This window comes from Polypterus senegalus, chromosome 16, assembly GCF_016835505.1.
Source record: "Polypterus senegalus isolate Bchr_013 chromosome 16, ASM1683550v1, whole genome shotgun sequence".
NCBI classification, from domain to species: Eukaryota; Metazoa; Chordata; class Cladistia; order Polypteriformes; family Polypteridae; genus Polypterus; species Polypterus senegalus.
The window spans coordinates 83,043,603-83,065,687 of NC_053169.1; the positions used below are offsets into that span (position 1 = coordinate 83,043,603).

Here is a 22,085-nt window from a genome sequence, read left to right on the forward strand (position 1 = left end):
GGTGTCCAAATTAATGGACTATTTGTTGGGAAGACCTCAGTTTGTGAAACGCAAGGACTGTGTTTCTAATACTGACGTGAGTGACACTGGAGCACCACAAGGAACAGTCCTGTCTCATTCTCTCTTCACTCTGCACACCTCAGACTATCTCGCGTAGTAGACATCTATTTGCAACTTCTTTTGGTGGTTGATGGGTGCCTGCGAGGTGACACTCCTCTAGTCATGTGCGAGTTCAAAGCAACCTCTGGCACTGACAGGGCTGGCAATAAGGGCTGTGTTGGTCCCCATGGGTTTGGCAACCATGATGAAAATGGCTCCATATTCCTTGACTTCAAAAGGTCAGGGGCTGAAAATCGCTGGTCCCTGGTTCCAGTGCCCTGAGCCACATCACTGGATTTGGTGCTTCAATACTGATGATGCAATGAAGGAGATCACATCCTCGTGGACAGACACTGGAGGCTTCTACGGAACTGCAGGATCTAGAGAATTGCCCAGTTTGTGAATTTGAACCACAGACTTGTTGCTACTCTGAAGATCCAGCTAGACATTATCAAGGGAAGTCACAGATCATGGCTTGATGGCAACTGTTTAATGTGTGAAGACTGAAGTCCAAATATCAAGCACTTTCACAAAAGGTACAGGTATAACAAAACAAGTGCACTTTAATCCAAGAATAAAACGAAGAAAAAAAATTGGGTTAGGGTACAGTCTGCTTGGCGGGTGCAGAGGTAAGAAACGCTGTCTCATAATCAAGTGGTTGTGGCTTCGATTCCGGGTCCTTCCTGCATTTACCGTTCCCAGTAGTGAGCTGCTCTTTTTGTTACCATCATTGGATAAAAACATACATTTGATATGAGTCTGTAAGAGCCGGTGTAAATTTATGGTACTTGTAAAGGTTAACTTTTTTTATTACAGTGGAACCTCGGGTCAAGACTGTAATTCGTTCCAAAACTCTGGTCGTAACCCAATTTGGTTGTGACCTGAAGTAATTCCCCCCCATAGGATTGTATGTAAATACAATTAATCCATTCCAGACCGTACGAACTGTATGTAAATATATTTTCTTTAATGATTTTTAAGGACAAAAATAGTTTATTATACCATAGAATGCACAGTGTAATAGTAAACTAAATGTAAAAACATTGAATAACACTGAGACAAACACCCAGGCTCCCTGCTCAGCAGCTTGCTGGCTTGCTTGATCGTTCTCTCTCTCTCTGTCTCATGCTCTCCTGCACCAGCTTTCTTCTCCTGCTTCCTGCTTTCTCCTGCAACCTCCCGTTCTTTCCTGTTCTTTCCCTTTAGCCGACTCGCGCTTCTATATATTATGGCAACAATTACGGATGCGGACCGCTTCTCACCTGTGCACTTAGGTGAGAAACACCCACATCACAAACTCCTCGGGAACCGCTTCGGCCACACAACACCACCAAGCTGCGAGTGCGGTGATTATTTATTAAAACTGGCCTTTTTGACAGGAGCTGCGGACCCGCTATACCACAGGAGGAAGCTGGGTTGAGAGGAGGTTACAGTTTTGAGGGAGAGTCCCTCTGCGTGATGCACCGAGAACAATTTACAGTACAGGAAGAGACTGAACACGACAAATCATTGGCGCGTACGAACCGGAAGGGAAACTGGCTTGTTCGTTACCCGAGTGTGTGGTCGTGAACAAATGCAAAACTTTGCCGAACTTTTTGGTCGTAACCCGATTTTTACGTGTTCAGAGACGTTCCACTGTATTCGGTTTTATCTCAGTCACATTCACGCTTCCTCCGAACTGACACTGTTAGTTTTCAAATAAAGACGTGGTATAACAGAGGTGAACACAGATGAGGATTCTACATCAGAGAAAGAGAATAGAAGTCCTCCTTGCAAGAAACATCCAGTCACACATAGGAACAATACAGCTGCACCAGGCATAAAGGCAAAAGACGGCACCATTTGGATGTAGAAAGAGACAGGGTGTCATCCTGCCAGTGAATCTGCCATACACATGTCCTTCAATGAAACAGCAGGGCCTACAGAGCTTGCCATGATATCATGCAAAGTTCTGTTTGTGATTATGTTTTTTGATGGTTTTTATATAAAAAACATTTATACGTTACTTATATAAAAGACAGATCGAATGTTATTTGCCTATATTTATTTACTTATCTTCCTACTGTACAGTGTAGTCACAAGTAGACTGCACAGCTTCCTGTGTTTGATAGACATAGGCATGTGCAATGGTCATAAAGTTGTGACTTTACACTGTAGGAAGATAAGTAAATCAAGTCTCTTTATTTGGGAGTTAGGTGTATGGAATTATATAGGGTAAATAATATATTGTTATTTGAAATACGTACATTTCATGTGTGTTCCGTGTCTACAACGATATGTGTAAATGTAGGACAGGAAATGTGAGGCAAGAAATGCTGAACACATAATTAAAACGGAAACTTTTTTCATGTTATAGTAATAATGACAAAATGTTGACATGAAGTGTACAATGTGTGAAGGCTAATGTCCAAATATCAAATAAACACTTTCACAAAAGGTGTAACGAAACAAGCGTACATTTATTCAAGAATATAAACACCGAAAAAGAAATTGTTCAATTTACATGTTACTGGCAATGTGTAAAAAGTTCAACTCTCAACCGATACGAAGTAGCTGCGTCAGTTTAGTTGGTGCAGAGGTAAGGACTCTGCCTTGTAATCAAAGGATTGCAGGTTTGATCCCCAGTTATCCACTCATTTACTGTTTTGAGTAGTGAGCTGCTACTTTTGTTACTATTATATAATAAAAACATACATTTGATTTGGGTCTGTAACAGCCAGCGTAAATTTATGGTACTTGTAATAGTTAGCGCTGAAGGGATACACACAAACACAGCTCAATCATTTCTTGTTGGTGTCTTGATGAGCAAACAGACACTGCAGTGTTTGTGGTGGATATTACTTTTCCTCGCCCATGGACATTCACATCAACATGTCATTTGATTGATTTTTTTCATTGAAGAGTCCAAGAATAAAACTGAATAAAAAAATCCATGAATAAAACTGAATAAAAAAAAATGTTCAAATGACTTGTTGATAGGAATATCTGTGTGCAAGGAAAAGTAACGTCCTTTAGAAGTACCATAAATTTACACGAGATGTTACAAACACATCAAAATGTATGTTTTTGTTATATGATAATAATAATAAGCTGCTCAGTACTCCATGTGTTAAATGCAGAGCAGATGCGGGATTCAAACCTGTTACCTCACCATTGCTAAACAGTAGCTTTTTCACTACGTCATCTGTGCAGACCCACGCTAGTGCAGTGTTACCACTGTGACAACTAGTTGAAAATGAGACGCATAGACACACACATATCACACGTATTCGAATGTCGTTTACTTTGTCCCGACTGATAGTTGGGCTTCAGCAACATGTCAATTGAGCAATTTCTTTTTCTTTGGTTTTATTTTTGAATAAAAGCATACTTGTTTTGTTACAACTTTTGCAAAAGTGTTTGTTGGATATTTGGGCTTCATCATCCTACACTTCACATCAAAATGATGTCATTATTATTAAAACACATGAAAACATTTTCTGTTTTAGCCGTGTGTTCAGCATTTCTTACCTCGCATTTCCACGGTCTTTCTATATTTACACAGATCATTGTAGACATGAAATACACATGAACTGTATGTATTTCAGTTCATGATATTTCATTACCTGTATAATTCCTTACAAACACATCGCCCGATAAACACTTCAACACAGACTTGAACTGTGAGGATTTCAGCATGGCGATGCCTTCATCTAACAGAATGGGGCATTTCCAAAACATCTGCAAAACAAAAGCAGGCTAATAGTGCAGTGAGCAGCTAGCTTCTTGGTGTATAATCAGGAAAACTGAAGGAGGTCAGGGACAATGAAAAAAATTGTAAGCTTCAGGGATTCTAGCGTTGAGTAATCAACATAAGTTAAGACACCTGTGCAAATTGTTTGCTTCACCTTGCAAGGCTTAATTAACTTTAACTGTTGAAGAACATCTGTAGGTTGTAACCTATAAGTTGTTCCCTGAAGAAGGCCCATTTGTAAGATTCTGAAATTTCCATTTTTTTCAGTTTATGCTAACCTGCTTACCTTTCACCATTTTAGGTCATTCATTGCATTTCAACTGATTACATTTGAAGAAAAATTGGAAAAACTGAGGTGTTTCAAAACTTTTGACAGGTAGTATATATTTTCTAACAAGATTGTTTAACGACTTTTAGTGAATAGGGCATTTAATGATATTTCTGTTAGTACCCCCATGATTTTTCTGAGCTTTCAGCTCAGTTCTTGGATGGCTCTAATTGTTTATCTTTGTGCCTGAAGTACCGCACATGTGAGTGCACAGCTACTGTTTGATGCACTGACAACTCTTGGAGAAAGCATTGGTGTTGTGCCTGGGACTCTGCTGGAACCATTTACACAGTAGTACTTCTGAGTGGCTCCTTCACCAGAGAGAGTAACCAACTCTAAATATCCATCCATCAATCCATTTTCCAACCCGCTGAATCCAAACATAGGGTCACGGGGGTCTGCTGGAGCCAATCCCAGCCAACATAGGGCACGAGGCAGGAACTAATCCCGGGCAGGGTGCCAACCCACCGCAGACTCTAAATATGAAGGTGTTCATTATAAAGATTGTCATTAAAAGTCTGACAACTGTATTTATTGCAATATGTGGTTATTTCACTCAAAGACATACATAGAGATAGGTGAAATAAGCAAAATTATATCTTTATATACAATACGCTACCATGGCTGTTTGTTTGTCTGTCCAGGATTTTAAATCACCTGTAGCTCACAAACCGTTTGACCTATTGACCTGAAATTTGGTACACATGTACTATGCGACATCGACTATCCACTTTTGGGGGTGATGATTGACCTCCAGGGTTATTCCTTTTTTTATTTTAATTTATTGTAAAATCAACTCTTGGCAGCGGCCAGCATGGCAGCACAATAGGTATGGGCACCGTTCTCATCCCTACCACCTTTGCCGTCACTTACCTTACCTTTTCATATCTTAAATCATTCTTGAGGTAAATTAAAGACTTAAGTGCTAAATACTAGGGGCTAAATACATTCGCAGCAGATTCTTTTTGGGCTGTACCAACCCTCAAACCTGCAAAAACACCAGACACAATATAAAAAACACACTCCCTCATTCACTCCTACACACTCATTCAATCACCAAATCATTTAAATCACACAAACATTATATCAGTATACACCAAGTCAAATGTAAATGTATACAACATTAGGAAGCACCGTGCATATGTTGCACTAAATACATTCTAGTGTCACTCCAAATTAGCTAGCTTAATCATCATTTATATTACATCAATTATATTTTTTACATAGAAAATCCAGAGTGGTTTTATCCAATGACATAACATTAACTGACTGGTGAGGACGTAACATTGCAAGGTAGCTATCAAAATAAGACAGCTAGCAAAAATGTCTATGTCAAAATGTCTTAAGAGGAAATGGATACAGAGAACCATCATTTCAATGACAAATGAATCATGAAATAGCCCCTGTTATAAAAGAGTTCCATGTAAAGTAAAGCACTTTCAATGAATTGTACTCACCAGAGTTAGAGGCCCAGCACAGGGAAGTTGAAGCCTTGAAAGCAAACAAGCACCACAGCAGGAAATACCTATTCACTAACTCAACAAGTAACAAGTGATTCCTTCTAAGCTACACGAAAAATGATTAAGCACAATAACGCCTTAACTGATACAGGGAAATCAAACTAATGCAAAATAGGCATTTTACCTACAGTTATTATTGATGAGTTGATAAATAATGTTATTAAACATGTGAAACAGATCCCACTGTCATTTGCAGCTGCTGTATGCCCTGTTCATTTCTTGGTAGAGGATATCCAAAGTTGGGTGATAGTCGGGCTGATCATATATTCATAGCCATTGGTGAACTGACTGGCAACACAGATGTGTCATAATTTTGAGCTTATGCCCGATATGTTGATGTTGCATAATTCACAGAGTAGCAGCCAGAACTTGTATGGGGGCTGAGGGTGCCTCAGCACCACCCCCTTTTGCTCTAAGTAGCCATTTGTAAGCATTTCTTTATAATCCAATTGGCAAACCTGGAGTCAGTTACTTAATTTCATTATGAATTCTACTTGGACTTGGCACCTGCCCATTTCAACCTTTTTGCGTGCAATTGATTTTAAAAATGCCCGACATTTATATATTCTACATAATTTTAAAATATGGTGGATTTAGCAAGCATTCAGACCCCTTTACTTTCTGCACACCTTACTGTGTGTGGATAAATTTACTATTTTTGCCCATTAACTCACACTCAATAACCCATAATGACAAAGTGAAAACTGAAAGGTTTGTAAATTTTTCTATAAATCTTGAGGCAAAACTATTGCCAAGAGATTTTTTCAAGTCCCGCCCTCCTCTCAACCAATTATGGTAAAAGGCCCACGCCCACAGTCCTCTCACCTCTCATTCGTGTGAATGCTCTTGTCAGACACACTTCCTACACTCTCAGGTCTTATAAATTTTTTCGTCTTCCTCACTTTAATTTCCCAATAAAAGAAGACTTATTATGTCCAAATCTTATTGAAGAATTTCATCACCAAGGGTCATCAACAGAAGAAATAATTACACAGGCAATCCTAGCACAGAGAAACGATTAAGTCAAATGAATTAATGTGAAAATTGTCGATCGGTTACACGGCAAATTGGTTAAATACCTATTTATAGACTATGCTGAAACAGTTGGTGGTGATGGTGTGGAAGATGAAAACTTAATATATCCCATAGAATATCTACAACCGTTAACACCATACAGTCTTCCAACACCCGAATTACTGTTGAAAGAAGGATGTATCCAAGAAAGGTAATGTAGTACATCTTCCGTGGATAACATTAGACACCAAAGGAGCTCTTGATATGCCATTCGTATTAAAATGTTTACAGTTTCCCGTTAGAATAACTTTTGTTATGACAATTAACAAATCACAGGGACAAACATTCGAAAGTCAGTTTATTTATTAGAGAGAAAGAAATGATATTCACTCACAGACAGTTATACGTTTTGTTGTCATGATGCAACTCCAACCAGAGAATCAAAATTCAATGTGATATTGACGAAAAGTTAATTCCAAATATTATTTTTACTGAAGTTTTACAGTAAAAGTGTAACTTTAAAAAGTATTTGCGTGTTAATTTCAAAGCCAAACAGAATGAAAATGTATAACGCAACGAATACCTCTAACACAACATGAAATATAATTTTCTTTCAAATTATTACGTTTTACTATTTTTTACTATGGTTAATTATTCACTGTAATGTAAAATAGTTAGGTCTATTGTGCATCTGCTTCCCCATATGCGAGCGGCAGAGCCATGAAGTGGCTAGCTCGTAGCACCAGCCCGGGAGTTGGAGAGTGAAGCAAGCAGGTGGCAGAGCACCCTAGTTTATTTTAAAATCAAAAACTGAAATCTCTGATTCATAGACCCTTTCCTGTGACATTCCAAATTGTGGTCATGTACATCCTCTTTTCTAGAACAGCTTAACAACCACTTATGGTAAAGTGAATTGATTGGACATAGCTTAAAAAAGACACACTCCTATGTGTATAAGGTCCCACAATTCGCATTACATGTCAGGACAAAAATCAAGCCATGAAGTCCAAGAAACTCTCTGCTGACATCAGTAATATAGATGTAGTGAAGCATAGATCAGGGAAAGTGTATAAAACCACTTCTAAAGCTTAGAATGTTTTCAGTGGGACAATGGCCTCAACGATTATGAAATGTAAGACATTTGGAACCACCAGGATTCATTCCTAGAGTTGGCTATCTGGCCAAAGTGAGTAACCAGGCAAACAGGGCTTTGGTCTTTAGTCACTCTAAAAGAGCTTCAGATGTCTTCTTTTAAGATAAGTCAGCCTGTCAGAAGGAGAACCATCTCAGCAGCACTCAATCAGGCATTTATGGTAGAGTGGCTAGACAGAAACCACATTTGAGTAAAGGGCATGTAACAGCCCACTTGGAGTTTACCGAACAGCATTTAAAGGACTCTGGTTTGTTGAGACAAAACTGAACTCTTTGGACAAAACTCCAACAAGTATGCCTAACCAGGCAATGCTCATCACCTACCTAATTCACTCACATGGGGGTGACAGCGTCTTGCTATTAGGGTGCTTCCCAGCAACTGGTCAGATTTAACATGCAGTCAAATAGAAGGTCCTTGAAAAAACCTGCACCAGTTCATCTCTTGGCATGATAATGACCTGAAGCAAATAGCCAAGACAACACTGGAGTGGCTCCAGGACATTTCTCTGACTGTCTTTAAGTGGCCCAGCAAAGCCCAGATTTAAACCCCATGGAACATCTATGGGGAGACCTCAAGATAGCAGTTTACAAATGTATCCCATGCAATCTAATAGAGCTTTAGAGGATCAGAGAGGGGGAATGGGATAAACTTGCCAAATCCAGGTGTGCAAAGCTTGTACAAACGTCATCAAGAAGACTCCAGGCTGTATTGCTGCCAAAGGGGCTTCTACAAAGTACTGAATTAAGAGTCAGAATATTTCTATGAATTAGATCAGCTTTTGATTTGTAATACATTTTCAGACCTTAAACATGTTTTCATTTTCTCTTTATTTAAAATTAAATCAACAACACTGAAAAGTGTTTCTGAATTCTAAATAACTGAAAAAAATGTGTTTTAGAATGGCCAGGGACATGGAGAGCACCAGGGGTAAAATCTGTAGGTTGGTGCTGGAAATTGAGAAGGGGTGCTGCACTTTGGTTAAATCAGAGCCACTGCAACTACCTAAATGAAACTCTTCTTTCACATTCAGTCCCAATAAACATGGTAGTAATAAAAATGTATTATGACTGCATTTTCAACATCAATTTTCCTTAACTAATTCAATATACTGGAAAATTCCAGGATGTGGTAGATGAGGACTGATATGCAGACACAAGCAATCGTTAATGACTCTCGGAAAAAAAACTGTTTATCGTCTCTTTTCTGAGGGGAGATCCAGACAATCTCCTGATGTCGGCCTCTGGAAATGCCTAGTAAAGTACTTAAATCTCATAAGCTCCTCTCACAATGCTGTCCATCTTGTAATTTTTTTCTAGTCTAGCCTACTACACTTCTCAGTGCAACTCCTTTTATGCCACTCCAGCACAAATGGCTCTGGTCCCTGCACACTCATACCGAAATGAGTTGCAACAGTATTCATTAATGTCAATACAAATTAAATTTTGTTACATATGTTATTTATGGAGCATACAAAACTATTGTGAAATGAAGCTCAATTCTGTTATTAAATAAACAATGCCTCAAAATGAACATTAAATCACAGTAGGGACTAAAATGCAAAAGTTCTGAAATTATTGAAAAAGACTGTTCCTAAACCATAGAAACTACTGTTTTAATTCCTTCGTGCAGCAGAGAAATAAAGAACAAAGCCTGTATGAAGTGGATAGATGTGAACTTGTGCTATACTGAATTCAGACTGCACAAGTTAAATAGTAAGTAAGTATTCAAAATTCCATTAAGTATTGATGATTGGCTCCAGCAGACCCCCCGTGACCCTGTAGTTAGGATATAGCGGGTTGGATAATGGATGGATGGGCGGATTGTCAGCTTTAACTTATAGGATCATAGGAGCACGTAACAAAAAGCATGTCAGGTCTGGAGGATTGTGGGAGGAAATTGGTCAACCTACGGAAAATTCATTAGCATTTCACCAGAAAATGCAAATGCCACACCAGCACTGACCAAGGCATGAAATAAACACAGGCTCCTTTGTCTGACAGCAAAACTAAACTCTGCATCACAGTATTTCCCAAGCTTAAAGAATGCTACTATTCCTTACTTGCACCTGCTTTTATAGCTTTTTTTTATTTTTATATAATATTTCTTAAATTTGCTTTAAATTGGTAAAATGCATTTCAGTTCATTTTTGTCATCAACATATATAATCATTAATACCTTGTTGAACTTATATTATTAATTTCCTACTAGAACTGATTTTTGAAGGATAACACAAATACTGGTACACCGTACAGCAATGGATTAAATTTTGAATCTGGCTGAAATGCTTTAATGTTTATTGTACAAAACAAATTATGCTAATGATTAAGCCATGTTTGTACATGGTTTTAAGCAATATTTATTTTTTACAGTCTTGAATAAAACAATCAACATTTTATGTCCACCAGTACGAATATCGTAAAATGGTGCAATGATCTACAAAAGGCAAGTGGTATACAATCCCATTACATTTGGGGAAAATCTTCGAAGTGTGGAAAAATAATAAATAGTTTGATCAATCTGGTGTACATGACAAAGCCATGCAGACCCTGTCTTGTCTATAGTGCACATGACAAGTGCAACTTCTTGTTTCTCCTAACGAACAAAAAACCACAAGTGACCAACTGATGAACTAAAACCACAAGTGACCAACTGATGAACTTAAAGGATGTGGTAAATGCTGATCCAAGCAAAATGTTGTAAGATGTAACGGTTTGAAATTCTTGTGCAACTAAAGTCATAAGACAAAGGCCCTATAAAAGATTTGGGACACCGACCCCTCGAGGCAGATGAAGGGCAGGTGTCCTAGGACTGTGCTTCTCTGTCATCTTACCTTTGCCTGGTGTGTATTAATAAAAGATTTTTTACTAACTTTAATTATATCTCTCTGTCTTCAGTCACAAGCAACGACACTATAGAAAAAGTGTCAACAGAAGGTCCTGGGTTATAAACTTTATTGGAGCAGTGTGTAAATATTTCCTACCTTTATATCCTTGCTCGGTTTCCCTGAGATCAATTTTGGTGATTGGTTTGAAGTCAGTATCCCATAATCGAATGCAGCCATCTCTTCCACCAGTAGCAAAACCTTCTTCGCAAGCATACATACTAAATATCCCAGCCTAAAATAATCAGAAACATATTTTTGTAGCATTATTACCATATGCAGAGAAAAAGCTGTAGCAGTGTCAAAACAAAAAGACATTTTGTAAACAGGTAAGTTCTTGAACTGTCTATAATAATCTTAACTCAATTTGATAATTCAAAAAATTAAGCAAGTCTATCAACAGCATACCTTCTAAACTGTGTACTATTTAGAGGATGAAATTTTCTATACACAAAAAACCAAATGAATTTATGTTAATTTAAAAACAAATTTTTAAGTTATTAAAAAAAGTTCAGCACCACCTGCTTGTCCATTTTCAAGTTATGTTGAACTCGCCACAGAACTATGGACTCACAGTGGTGGCGTATAACTAAATGAGAAGTTACAATTACAGCAGGGATTAAGCCCTCTACTTTTTGACAGGCAGTTTAAACTTGATCTGCCTTGAGAATGATGTGTAGAACAGCTCTGTGAGAAGATAATTCCATCCTCGAATTTTATACAAGTTATGAAAAAAGTTAAGTAAAGGAGTCAAATTTCATACATATTCGCTTTGATGGAGAAAACCTTTGTGAGCCAATTACATTGGAGCAACGTACAGGAAAAGAGCCAAATAAATAAAATATTTTACTGACCCCATGTGCTCCTTGAATTGTCCGAACCAGGTTTAACCCCTTCCACACGTAGATATCCCCATTCAGTGCTCCTGAATATGTGATGTCATCCTTAGCACAAGCAAGGCAAAGAATTGTCTGGAGGTCCCCAGTTTTTCCGAAGATACCTCTTTTTGGCGTTAAAGCATTTCCACATAATGCCCAAAACTAAGAAAGATTGGAACAATAAGCAATTCAAAGCAATTCAAGTAACACTGACATGGAAAAATGTGATGTAAACATAAAATAAAAATAATATTAAATTAATAATGGGGGTCTTCTAACTATAGACATTACCGATAGCAAACCAGAAAGCAGTTTAGAAATACATTTTTTGACCTATGTTTTCTCTAAAATTAAATACTACCATACTCGAGGAATCAATGCAAAAAAGACTCATGGCAATATTGTGTTTATTCACAAGTGTGATTTAGGGTGGGGAACAGTTTCGCTGTTTAAGGTTGTAGCAGCTCTGATAGTACCTCTGTCCACATTGGACTTGTGGTCTTTCTTCCTAAAGTAGCATTGGAAAGTCACCACTAACAGGTCGATTCCTACCTGAAAAATACCAGGTCTGTTTTGAAAGGAAAAAAATGTTACTGATTTATTTCTTAAATATTTTAATATTTTTGGTGAACAAGCAAATGTTACTACCACTAATGAAAAGACAATAATATATGGCAAGATTTGAGTGTGCACCAAGGTATCCTCATTTCCATGTCTGTTTCCAAGTTCTCCCGTAAAATTGTAAATGTACATTAAGATGAGATCCCACTACAGCCCTTGAACTCTTTCACTCATTTTCTGAAAATGCTTGTCCCAATACATGATCATGGAGGACAGAGAAACATTAGACAGCTTCACTTTATATTTGTGACAGAGACATAGCTTGTTTAAACATAAACTACCATCCACCATTAGAAACCATAGCTGGCTGCTTTTGTACAAAACAGTATTGTTATAAACTGGCAGTATTTCAGTAAAGGGAGATAATGGTACAACTGCATGTAACTTTAAATGGACAAACAATTCCATAAATCAAGATTTAACCCGTCTTGACAAACAAAATAGTAATGCTAGTGTTTTTAGGTCCCTTCTTCAAGTTGCTTTTAATTACACTTTCATTTTACTTGCTTTTCTGCTGAATTAAAGCTTGCATACTTACAGTAATCTTTTAAGGATTTTTTCATATTTATTTAATTACATTTATTTAAGAATATCTTAATGCCACATAAACTGGCATCCCATCTTTGGCAAGCTCCTGCCTGGGATATACGTATATACTCACATATAAGTCGGATCTTGAAATCTGAAAAATCAATCATAAAATCGGACCATGACTAATATGCCCGTTCAAAAATGCAACACATTTTTTTTTTTTTTACATCTACTTGCCTCCTCCAATCTCACATCAGTTTCTCAGACGCATCGAATTTTGTTGCAGCAGCGTAGTTACCAATTTCTTTTGCTACTTCAACTACATTTAATTTAAAACCAGCTTCATATTTTCTTCTGATTGAACGGTCCATCGTAGATAAGGGATGCTCTTACGATAAAGGTGTATGAGGGAGTGAGATACAAAAAACACAAATTAGTGCAAACGTCACCTCAGAATAGTTCAGGTATTACCGTGTGGTCATGTAGGCACAATACATAGAAAAAAAGGCCGTTTGCTCCGTGGTTACTCTCTCAGGTGGGCGTTAGCATATCATAATCATATCATGAATTTCCCCTTGGGATCAATAAAGTATCTATCTATCTAATCTCTTAGACCAACAGCGTGAGTTTTCCGCATTCGACTTATATGACCGACATTATAAAATACCAGAAATTATACGGTAAAATCAACTCCCGACTTATCCACGAGTATATACGGTAAGTCTGCAAGCTTAGATTTCAGCTCCATCCAACCTTTCAATTGAATAATCATGCCTTCTACTTTCTACTAATGCTTTCTAATTCTTTAACTACAGATACTATAGAAGCTAAAGATAATTCTACAGTATAACTTGATGTGACGTTTTTAAGTCCTAGCCTCCAATAGCTTTATGTCACCAACATGACCAATTTCAGGAATGTCCAAGACATGTTTAATGTTTTCAGAGCATTATTTCATATAGTACACAAATATTGTATGTACCTACAGATATATGTTTCAGTAGACAGTTATCCTAAAAGCAAGTGTAAATTCAAAAACATTTAATAAAAATACAATGCATTGAAGACAGAAATAAAGCAAAAATCAATAAATAAATCAACAAAGCATACACTCCCACGTGGCTACAAATACAGACCGAGGCTAAAAAAAAAAAAAACATAAAAAAATAAGTTTGAATCCTTGCACTTTCAGTGATTGGGAAGAGACACCACTATGTAAGAATTCAGAGAACTTCAAAATTCTGAGCAGCACCTTTCCATATGTGGGAACAGAGACCAATTTATTGACAATATGCCCAACTATATCCTACTGAATTGACAACAGAGGACAACTTTTCATAACATATATCATCCATGTGTGATTTATATTACTATGTATGTAGGTGTGCCAAAAACAATATACTGTAAGGAAGGATGAATGGTTGGCAGTTGTTTACAAGGAAAAGGGAATCACCAGGATAGCAAAGTAAAGTAACAAGATGGCACAAAGTACCAAATAAGACTCCCATGAAGAGAAAGGCCCTTATACTAACGGAAAGAAACAGCAATGCAAAATGTCAACGCAGCAAGGTAAGGCGATAAATGTAGAGGAAGAAGTGAGAGGGTGTTGTGGCATTGGCAATAACATTTAACACTTGTCAAGTACACTGGATGGTAGGTGCTACGAACATCTGACCTTTACCTACAGTAAGGAAGATCCCATAGGCAAAAGGTTGCAAGAGTGTCATGATGTGGAGTCAACTTCATAGCAAAAAAGGTTGTGAGGCTTTCAAAAGCCTTCACAAACCAAGCCAGGCTTGGCCTCCAATTCCTGCTTAGATTAGGCTTCACCCAATGGGCGTGGCACCTAACATTCATTATAGGCCAGCTTCAGCCTACAAAAGACTAAAGAGGTAGAATATTTAAAAATAAGCTTAAATGTTTCAAACATCAAAAATGCCTCTCAAAGAAACGAAGCCATAAAATCCTTTGGTTGATATAAATAAAGCAATGTTTATTAGAAAAGCAAAAAATGCCAACAAAAGGAGTTACCTAAAAATAAACAAGTAATGGGGCAAAAAAATAATAGAAATATTCAGAAAATCTAATAAGAAACACAGTACTCACTAAAACTCAACTAGAGCTTCAATGTGCCATGCCTGTGCTCTCCTTTCACTTTGACCTAAATAGCCTGATGGAGGGTTCAGTAGTGGTGACATCAGGGTGGCCTTGCCTCTTGGGCTCTACTTACAAAGAACATGGAACCTAACTAGATTTAAAGTGACATACATAAAAATAAAACACAGAAACACATGCAATACCATAAGAAAGAGTTACTTCCCCCTCAAAGGCATTTGAGGGTTCTTCCTTGAAAAGGTAGTGAACTAGCTGCCACCATACAGCAAAGAAAGACATTTCAAAGGTGAGGCAGTGGGCACTTGGCTCCAAATGAGAACATGACAATCTTGTCCCTGTATTAAAGGGGGCAGCTAAAGAGGTTGCACTGAGACCTGGCTATAGAAGGTCTACTTAAGCCCCAAAAGTGCAAAGACACCGACAGCCAGGAGTTCTAACCTGGTTTTCCTGCAGCACGAGAGTCACCACTGACTCATTAGTGATTAAAGGTTTGGTCAAAAGTGACAAAAGGAGAAAAATTTAAAATAGCTTAAGACATAGGGCTGGAGTGGTAAGGAGAAGGAGAAGGAGATGGAAGGGGAGAATGAGGACTACTTGGTTGTTCTTTGGAGGTTAGAAAATTCCAACTAATATACAAGGCGTCAATGCAAGAATCAGCTGACTAAGAAAGACAGCAATGTTTTGTTTTTTCTTTTCTTTCTTTGTATTTTGTGTTCTTCTCATGTTGGCTATATTGTTAGGGTGTTACAAAGGATTTGCTTTCATTTCATTATGGATTTGTCCTTTCATGATAGAGTATGAATGCCAATATTTGTGTCCTCATCTTATTTCAAGTACAATTCTAATACACTTATTTAATGCAGACAAAGAAGAACATTTCAATCAGCACTTCTTATGTTTTGTGTGCACCTGGACAAATATTTTGTGTGGGGTATAGTTTAATTATGTAAATGACAGATTTGTTGATTATTCTTTCTATTCACTTTTCCCATTATAGTTCATGTTGATAGTCTCGGAGTCTCTCAGACGCTGTAAGATGGGTTTTGTGATGTGAGATTTTGCATATAACTTGATAAATGTTTTGTATGTCTTTATTTGTAATTTAGGCAAAGCAATGTAATTTAGTGTTACTTTGGTGAGAGGCATTCGGAGTCTCTTTGTAATTTTACGACAGGATTTGGGGGATGTGTCTTAAACCAGTTTGATGAGTATTTCTCTGCTAAAGTCTTTCAACACCCGCAAGGAAGCCAGGTTACGTTAACATATGGTTTGAGGGCAGGTGTTAAGATGTTCTATTTCCCCCACTGAGGTATGGCCGTTTGGAATTGGCTTGTCTCGGAGGCCTTTAAGTACCATGATGTCTTATTGGCTGTAGGGGTTGGACAGAAAACCCATAAATTTGCTTGTTCAACCACATTCTCTCTCTTGCTAATCTGTGATGATGTAGAAGTATCTTTCTCTAACCAACATATGATGAAGAAGCATCTCTGTTACTAACACCTGATGAAGAAGACAACACAATGGAGAGCACAGCTCATCAGCCATATTGAACAGACATGTGGCTGAAAGCTGAGCACCAATGATGCCTTAACTAGAGACATTTTAAGTAACTACAAGTCTGTGTGCCACCTGAGCAGCACATCACCATTTTATCAGGTTGCATGGTTGCCAATATTCAAATGTACTTTGCATTTTGTTATTATTTATGAATATTATCAATAATACATTTTATGTGTAACTTAACTCCTGCTTGTCTTAATACTACATCAAATTGCCTGAGGTTATTGATATAGAAAGGAAGGTGGGGATAACTTATATATAATAATACCTTATAGACAGTGGTAAATCTGTGAGATTAGGCATTCTAAGGCTACATATTAATAATACAATAAGGAAAATACAGCAATATATATTACTCTACCAAGATAAAACAATGGGCAAACTTGAATGGGGAGATAAGTTGTTTAAGAATATTGATGTTATAATGAGTTATTTTCTCTTATTTGACATGAGATGTACGTCTCTCTAATTCCATAGCTGACAGCAGCCTGTTTTTGGAAGGGGATCATTTAGAGAAATAGTCTTGATCAAAGTTGTTTGTCACTGACAAAGTAAACATAAAATACTATGCTAAGTGATTGCAGCTTACTTTTACAAATTAAGCAACTTTCAGTTTTACTTTCTTCTTGCATTACAACAGTTTAATTGATAAAATACTTTTGGAGGAAAACAGCAGTAGAAGATTAGTCTAAATCATAAGTCCAATGCTGCCATTCAGAAACTAGTATGATTCATATCTACAGTCCAGGTCATAGCTGAATCATCACAATATTCAGGTACTGGGACAGTGTCCTGTCATTGTCATCTTCCTGTATGTAGTTAAGCTGAAATAAGTGAGCCTTTTTAAGGTTACCTTGCCATTGCCTGGAGTGTCTGAAGGAGGATGTTTTTCACTTGCTACATAAATTTCAAAATCTGCATTATACAACTAGAACTGAAGTTGGCATCCCAGTAGCATCCCCATCGCACTCACTATAGTAATAATGTTATAAAACATCACTGTGAAGAATAAACTAAATTTACTGCAAAGCTCAGTCATGGGTCAGTCATTTAATTTATTTCAGAAGATAATATTGAAAAGATCTGTTCAATTCTATCTACTGGACAAAAGGAAAGACACTTCATAAAAGGTTTAAACGCTGTCTTCGCTTTATTGCTCTGATAAGCCTTAAAATGCAAGAAAAAGGTATTAGTGATTAGAAATTCATGGTCATTCAGTGTTTCTCGTCTTGTAATTTTTCGAGGACCACTGAGGAGCTCAGGCTTGAGTCTTGATTGTGTTCTGCCTTGTGGAATGTATGAGGTTAGGTTCTAAAACTTAATTAAATAGGTTCAATAAATGGATAGATGAATGGTTATGTCAAAACATTACATTTTGTTGAAAAGAATTTGTGATGGGCGGCAACGTCCATTACCAGGCCGAGGACCTCAACTGAATGGAAGGACTGAGGGAGAAAGCATCTGCGAGGAGGGAGTGCTGGTAGTTGGAGTTTGGCACAGCCCTGCTGGGTTCCATGGGGTCCACTAGGGGGAGTTTCAGAGCCCTACAGTAGACTTCCACAACCACCAAAGCCATCTGGAGCACTCACAGGAGTTGAATAAAAGGAGCCAGAGTCAGGAGGAGGTGGACAAAGCTTACCAGAGAGGGAGTGGAGGCAGGTAGGCAGACAAAGACAAAGAGACGACTGAGACTTGTACTGTGGTGCGTTGTTGCTGTGCTCTGGGGAGCGAGAAAAGTGTCTCCCCTCTGTAAATCAAAGTGTGTTGTGTGCTGCACTTGCATCTCCACCTGTCTGTGTCGGGTTAGGGCGACTGTTCGCACCCAGTGGTCCACAAGTGGCATCTTAGATGGGACTTCCTGGCCATCTGTAGGCAGGAGCCCCACGTTAAAATAATTCTTGTGGCCAACCTGACACGACAGCACGAGGCACATGAGGCAGCTTAGTGGCACGAGGTGTGCACATAAAGCAGCAGCACGACAGATTGCACCAAAGACTCCGAGGCCCATGGAAGCACTGCTCCAGCCCGATGGGGGTGAAAAGGTCCAGGCGATGTCTGAAAGCAGCAGGTGGCCACTTGCCTGCTGTCTCAAGCAGCACCCAGATCGGCAAACCCGGAATAGAGGCCAGCCGGAATAAGCACAGTCCAGAAGGCAGGAGCTCCGAGGTAGGTGTCGGGCCCAGGGACAGAGTACACGAGGATGGTTATTTTTTAGTCCCATACACCTACTTTCTAGAAGGAGAATATCCAAAGCCACCCAAAAAAAGCTCGTAGAAATCAGCTGGGGAAAATCCAGACCTGCTGCTCTATGAAGGAAGAGCACTGGAGAAGAAACGCCTGGACTCCCACACCCCAATCGGAGACAACCAGAGGGAGGAGGGGGTGGTGGAGGTTTGGACTGCCCTCCCCACAGCAAGTAAGGGAATGGTCGATGTGTGTCAGATCCCCGCAGATGATTAGTTACAGGCGAGGCTGATGAATGGCCTTCCTAAGAAACACCTGACGGAGCCTCCACAGGAGTTGCGTAGGTGTAATGGCTCTCGGCCGGTGGACAAGCCAGAGTTCACTGCCGGCTGAAATAGATGTCCTGCTCTCGGCTGTATGGTACTTGGAGATCGTTCTCCAACCTGTACAGTCTTTGCCACAGGTGATCAGTATGCTGAGGCAGGCCGCAGAAAGGTTGGAGAGGACAGACAAAGTACGCTTGAAGGTGACGCGGGAGTACCTGAAAAAGCTCAGCATGGGACACTCCACTCATATATAAATAAAAACGAAACCCCTAGCGAATTGACCCAGGATAATTCTGAACGGAGTCGAGTAGCAGGAGGGCCAACAGTTGATTGTGCTGTGATGACTGATTGCTCAGTGCGTGTGGAAACAGCTGAGGCGCACAAGAGGGACCGGCTTGCATGTGCCAGCGCCCAGAGCGCCCCACCTTAAATACCGGCCATGGTCTCACGCATGTCAGAAAGGGTGCAGACCGCACAGGGTCTCTCTGTATGCCATAGAGAGACCCTATGGTGACAACCCAGAGTGGAAGGAAGACCTGGAAAAGGAAGACTGGGTTTCCAAACAGTGCAGCATGTGAGCGTGTGTGCTTACTTGTGGTGGAGGGCTGCTCTCTGCGGGAATGGAGGGACGAGCCGACCTCAATGGGAAATGAGGTGGAGCAGGACTTCCTGCGCTGCTTCCGTGTACGCAGGGTGCGGATACAAGGAGGGGAGCGGCAGTGCTCCGAGTGTTGGTATGGTGAGTATAAAATGTAGACAGCAAGTGATAGAAGATTACAAATGACCAATTATTTTCATTGAAAATAAACGTTTAAAAAGCAGATATTGAAGCTTTTCATATTTGGAAGTACAAAAGGATTTACATAATCATGTTTCTCCTGTACAACCCTTTTGTATTCGATTCAGTTTTCATACAACTGGGAACTAGTAAAAAAATGAAGATACAATTGCTATGGAAAGCAGACTTTCAGACTTGGCAGAAGCAACATACAAGCAACACACAATAAGCTCAAAGCTATACTCCTTGTGAAAAAAATATATCATCTTATTTAAAAGTTAAAGTTTGAAAAGAAATAGGATTTCTAATGCTGGCAACAGCTTTACTAATTTGAATATCACTCAGTAGTAAAGGAAGACAAGAGTACTGGCTAATACCACATACATTACAAAAACCACAGGTTTTACTTTAAATTATAAACAAAGTTAGAGCAAATGTATATTTAATTACAGAATTTTATCTTTTACCTTTTCAATATTTTTACATAAACTGTCCAACTTACTTTAATATGTTTCACACCACAGCTGACAAGCCTGTTCTGCTGATATGGATCCCATGCAATATCAAATATCTAAAACATTTCCAGAAATGTGACAAATTAAAAATATGTTTTCAAAAAGAATACCATAAAAACAATTGTTAACTTACTATGAGTTATACCTGTATTCAAAGATAACTAAATACTAATTTAGTTATATCTGTACTCAAAGATAGCCAAATACTTAAGTTGTGTTTAATTAGACAAGTAATTTGCCGACTGTTAACCTGAAATGTCAGATTTTTAATCCAAAAAACAGTCTACATGACAAACAAGTCTTCTGTTGAAGGAGAATTTTGAAATTTGAAGGATTTAATCCATACACTGGTCAAACTGATTTAAAAACCAATAGGCATGTCTACTGGGGTTCTTTAACAGAATTATATACATTTACTTAGATAATTATTGAATTTATTGCCAATTGGTGCCCAGCTGGCAAGGGTCTGGCAGGGCCAAGGGCACCACCGAGGTGGCACCACATAGATAAAATGTAGAACAACACCTCCATGCACCTGAGGGCAGGACCAAACTGGGTAAGTGTACAATAGCTGGAGTCAAACTGTCAATCACATCCGCCACCCATCACTTGATGGGATAGAAGACTAAATAAAATATCGCTACATTCCAAAAAGATTCCACTAAAGTGGTTTGGAGCAGCATAATGATGTAGCTTTAGTTAAACAGGAACATCTTGCTATATGTATACAGGGGAAATTTGCAACATGAACTCTGCAGTTACAATAAAAAAGTAGTATGAAAATGCAAATAGAAAAAGTTGTATTTTTTAACATTTTAACATTTTAAGATTCTTTCATTAACTGTTGGGAAGGAGGATGAGAAGATCCTCCTTGAAGTTTTTGCTGGCTACGGAATATGGCATTATCATCTATCACAAAAACAATCTATTATCACTTTTAGTATGTTGGATTATAGAGTAGTTAAACTGTTCATAGCTACTGCATATTCAGATTAAACAATGAAAATAACACAGCGGACAAAAAATTAAAGCCAATTATATTATGAGAACAGCTCATTAAAAATACAGAACTTTCTGCACTTACCCTGTCTGAGTGTCCAGTTGCTGTAGCGAGTACCTTTCCTTTTTTCCAGTCCCAAACACAAACTGTATTTTTGGCATCCAATCCTACAGAGGCAAGTCTCTGGAAAAATAAACAGAAAACATCCATCAAGCAAAGGATGCGGATGATGACTTTGAATACTGGAACCAATTTTTGGTGCTAAACTGGGTGTTAATCCATCATAAGGGGTCAATTTAGGGTTACCAATAAAATTAGCATGTCCGTCTTTCACAAGTATAAGGAGAACTGGTTTACCCAGAGAAACTCCCAGTCAGTCAAACACAGGAAGACAACGAGGACTCCACAGAAGCAGTGTCCAGACTGGATTAGAATAATAATGAAATAAACCCGTTCTCCCCGTGTCTGCGTGGGTTTCCTCCGGGCGCTCCGGTTTCCTCCCACAGTCCAAAGACATGCTGGTTAGGTGGATTGGCGATTCTAAATTGGCCCAAGTGTGTGGGTGTGTTTGTGTGTGTCCTGTGGTGGGTTGGCACCCTGCCCAGGATTGGTTCCTGCCTTGTGCCCTGTGTTGGCTGGGATTGGCTCCAGCAGACCCCCGTGACCCTGTATTCGGATTCAGCGGGTTAGAAAATGGATGGATAGATGGATGGATGAAATAAACCCATTAAACTAAATTTTAAAGTTTGGTTCTGGCCTTGCGCTTACTGCCACTAAAACTGGAACTTGCACTATGTAACTCACTTAGAACAATAAAAATAATAACAGACAAAATATGGATAGATGCAT

At 38.7% G+C, this 22,085-nt stretch overlaps 1 protein-coding gene across 7 annotated transcripts in view; it reads right to left on the bottom strand.

Annotated features, from left to right (window-relative positions):
• The window catches only part of LOC120516269 (echinoderm microtubule-associated protein-like 6), a 347,341-nt gene that overhangs the window by 222,105 nt on the left and 103,151 nt on the right, over positions 1–22,085 (bottom strand). For all 7 annotated transcript variants that reach the window (XM_039737818.1, XM_039737817.1, XM_039737816.1 and 4 more), the window contains exons 3-6: positions 21,321–21,419; positions 20,224–20,292; positions 11,583–11,768; positions 10,828–10,963 (exon numbers count right to left, since the gene is read on the bottom strand). In XM_039737818.1, coding sequence (XP_039593752.1) covers positions 10,828–10,963; positions 11,583–11,768; positions 20,224–20,292; positions 21,321–21,419 — 490 coding nt within the window. The remainder of the gene's footprint in view (positions 1–10,827; positions 10,964–11,582; positions 11,769–20,223; positions 20,293–21,320; positions 21,420–22,085) is intronic.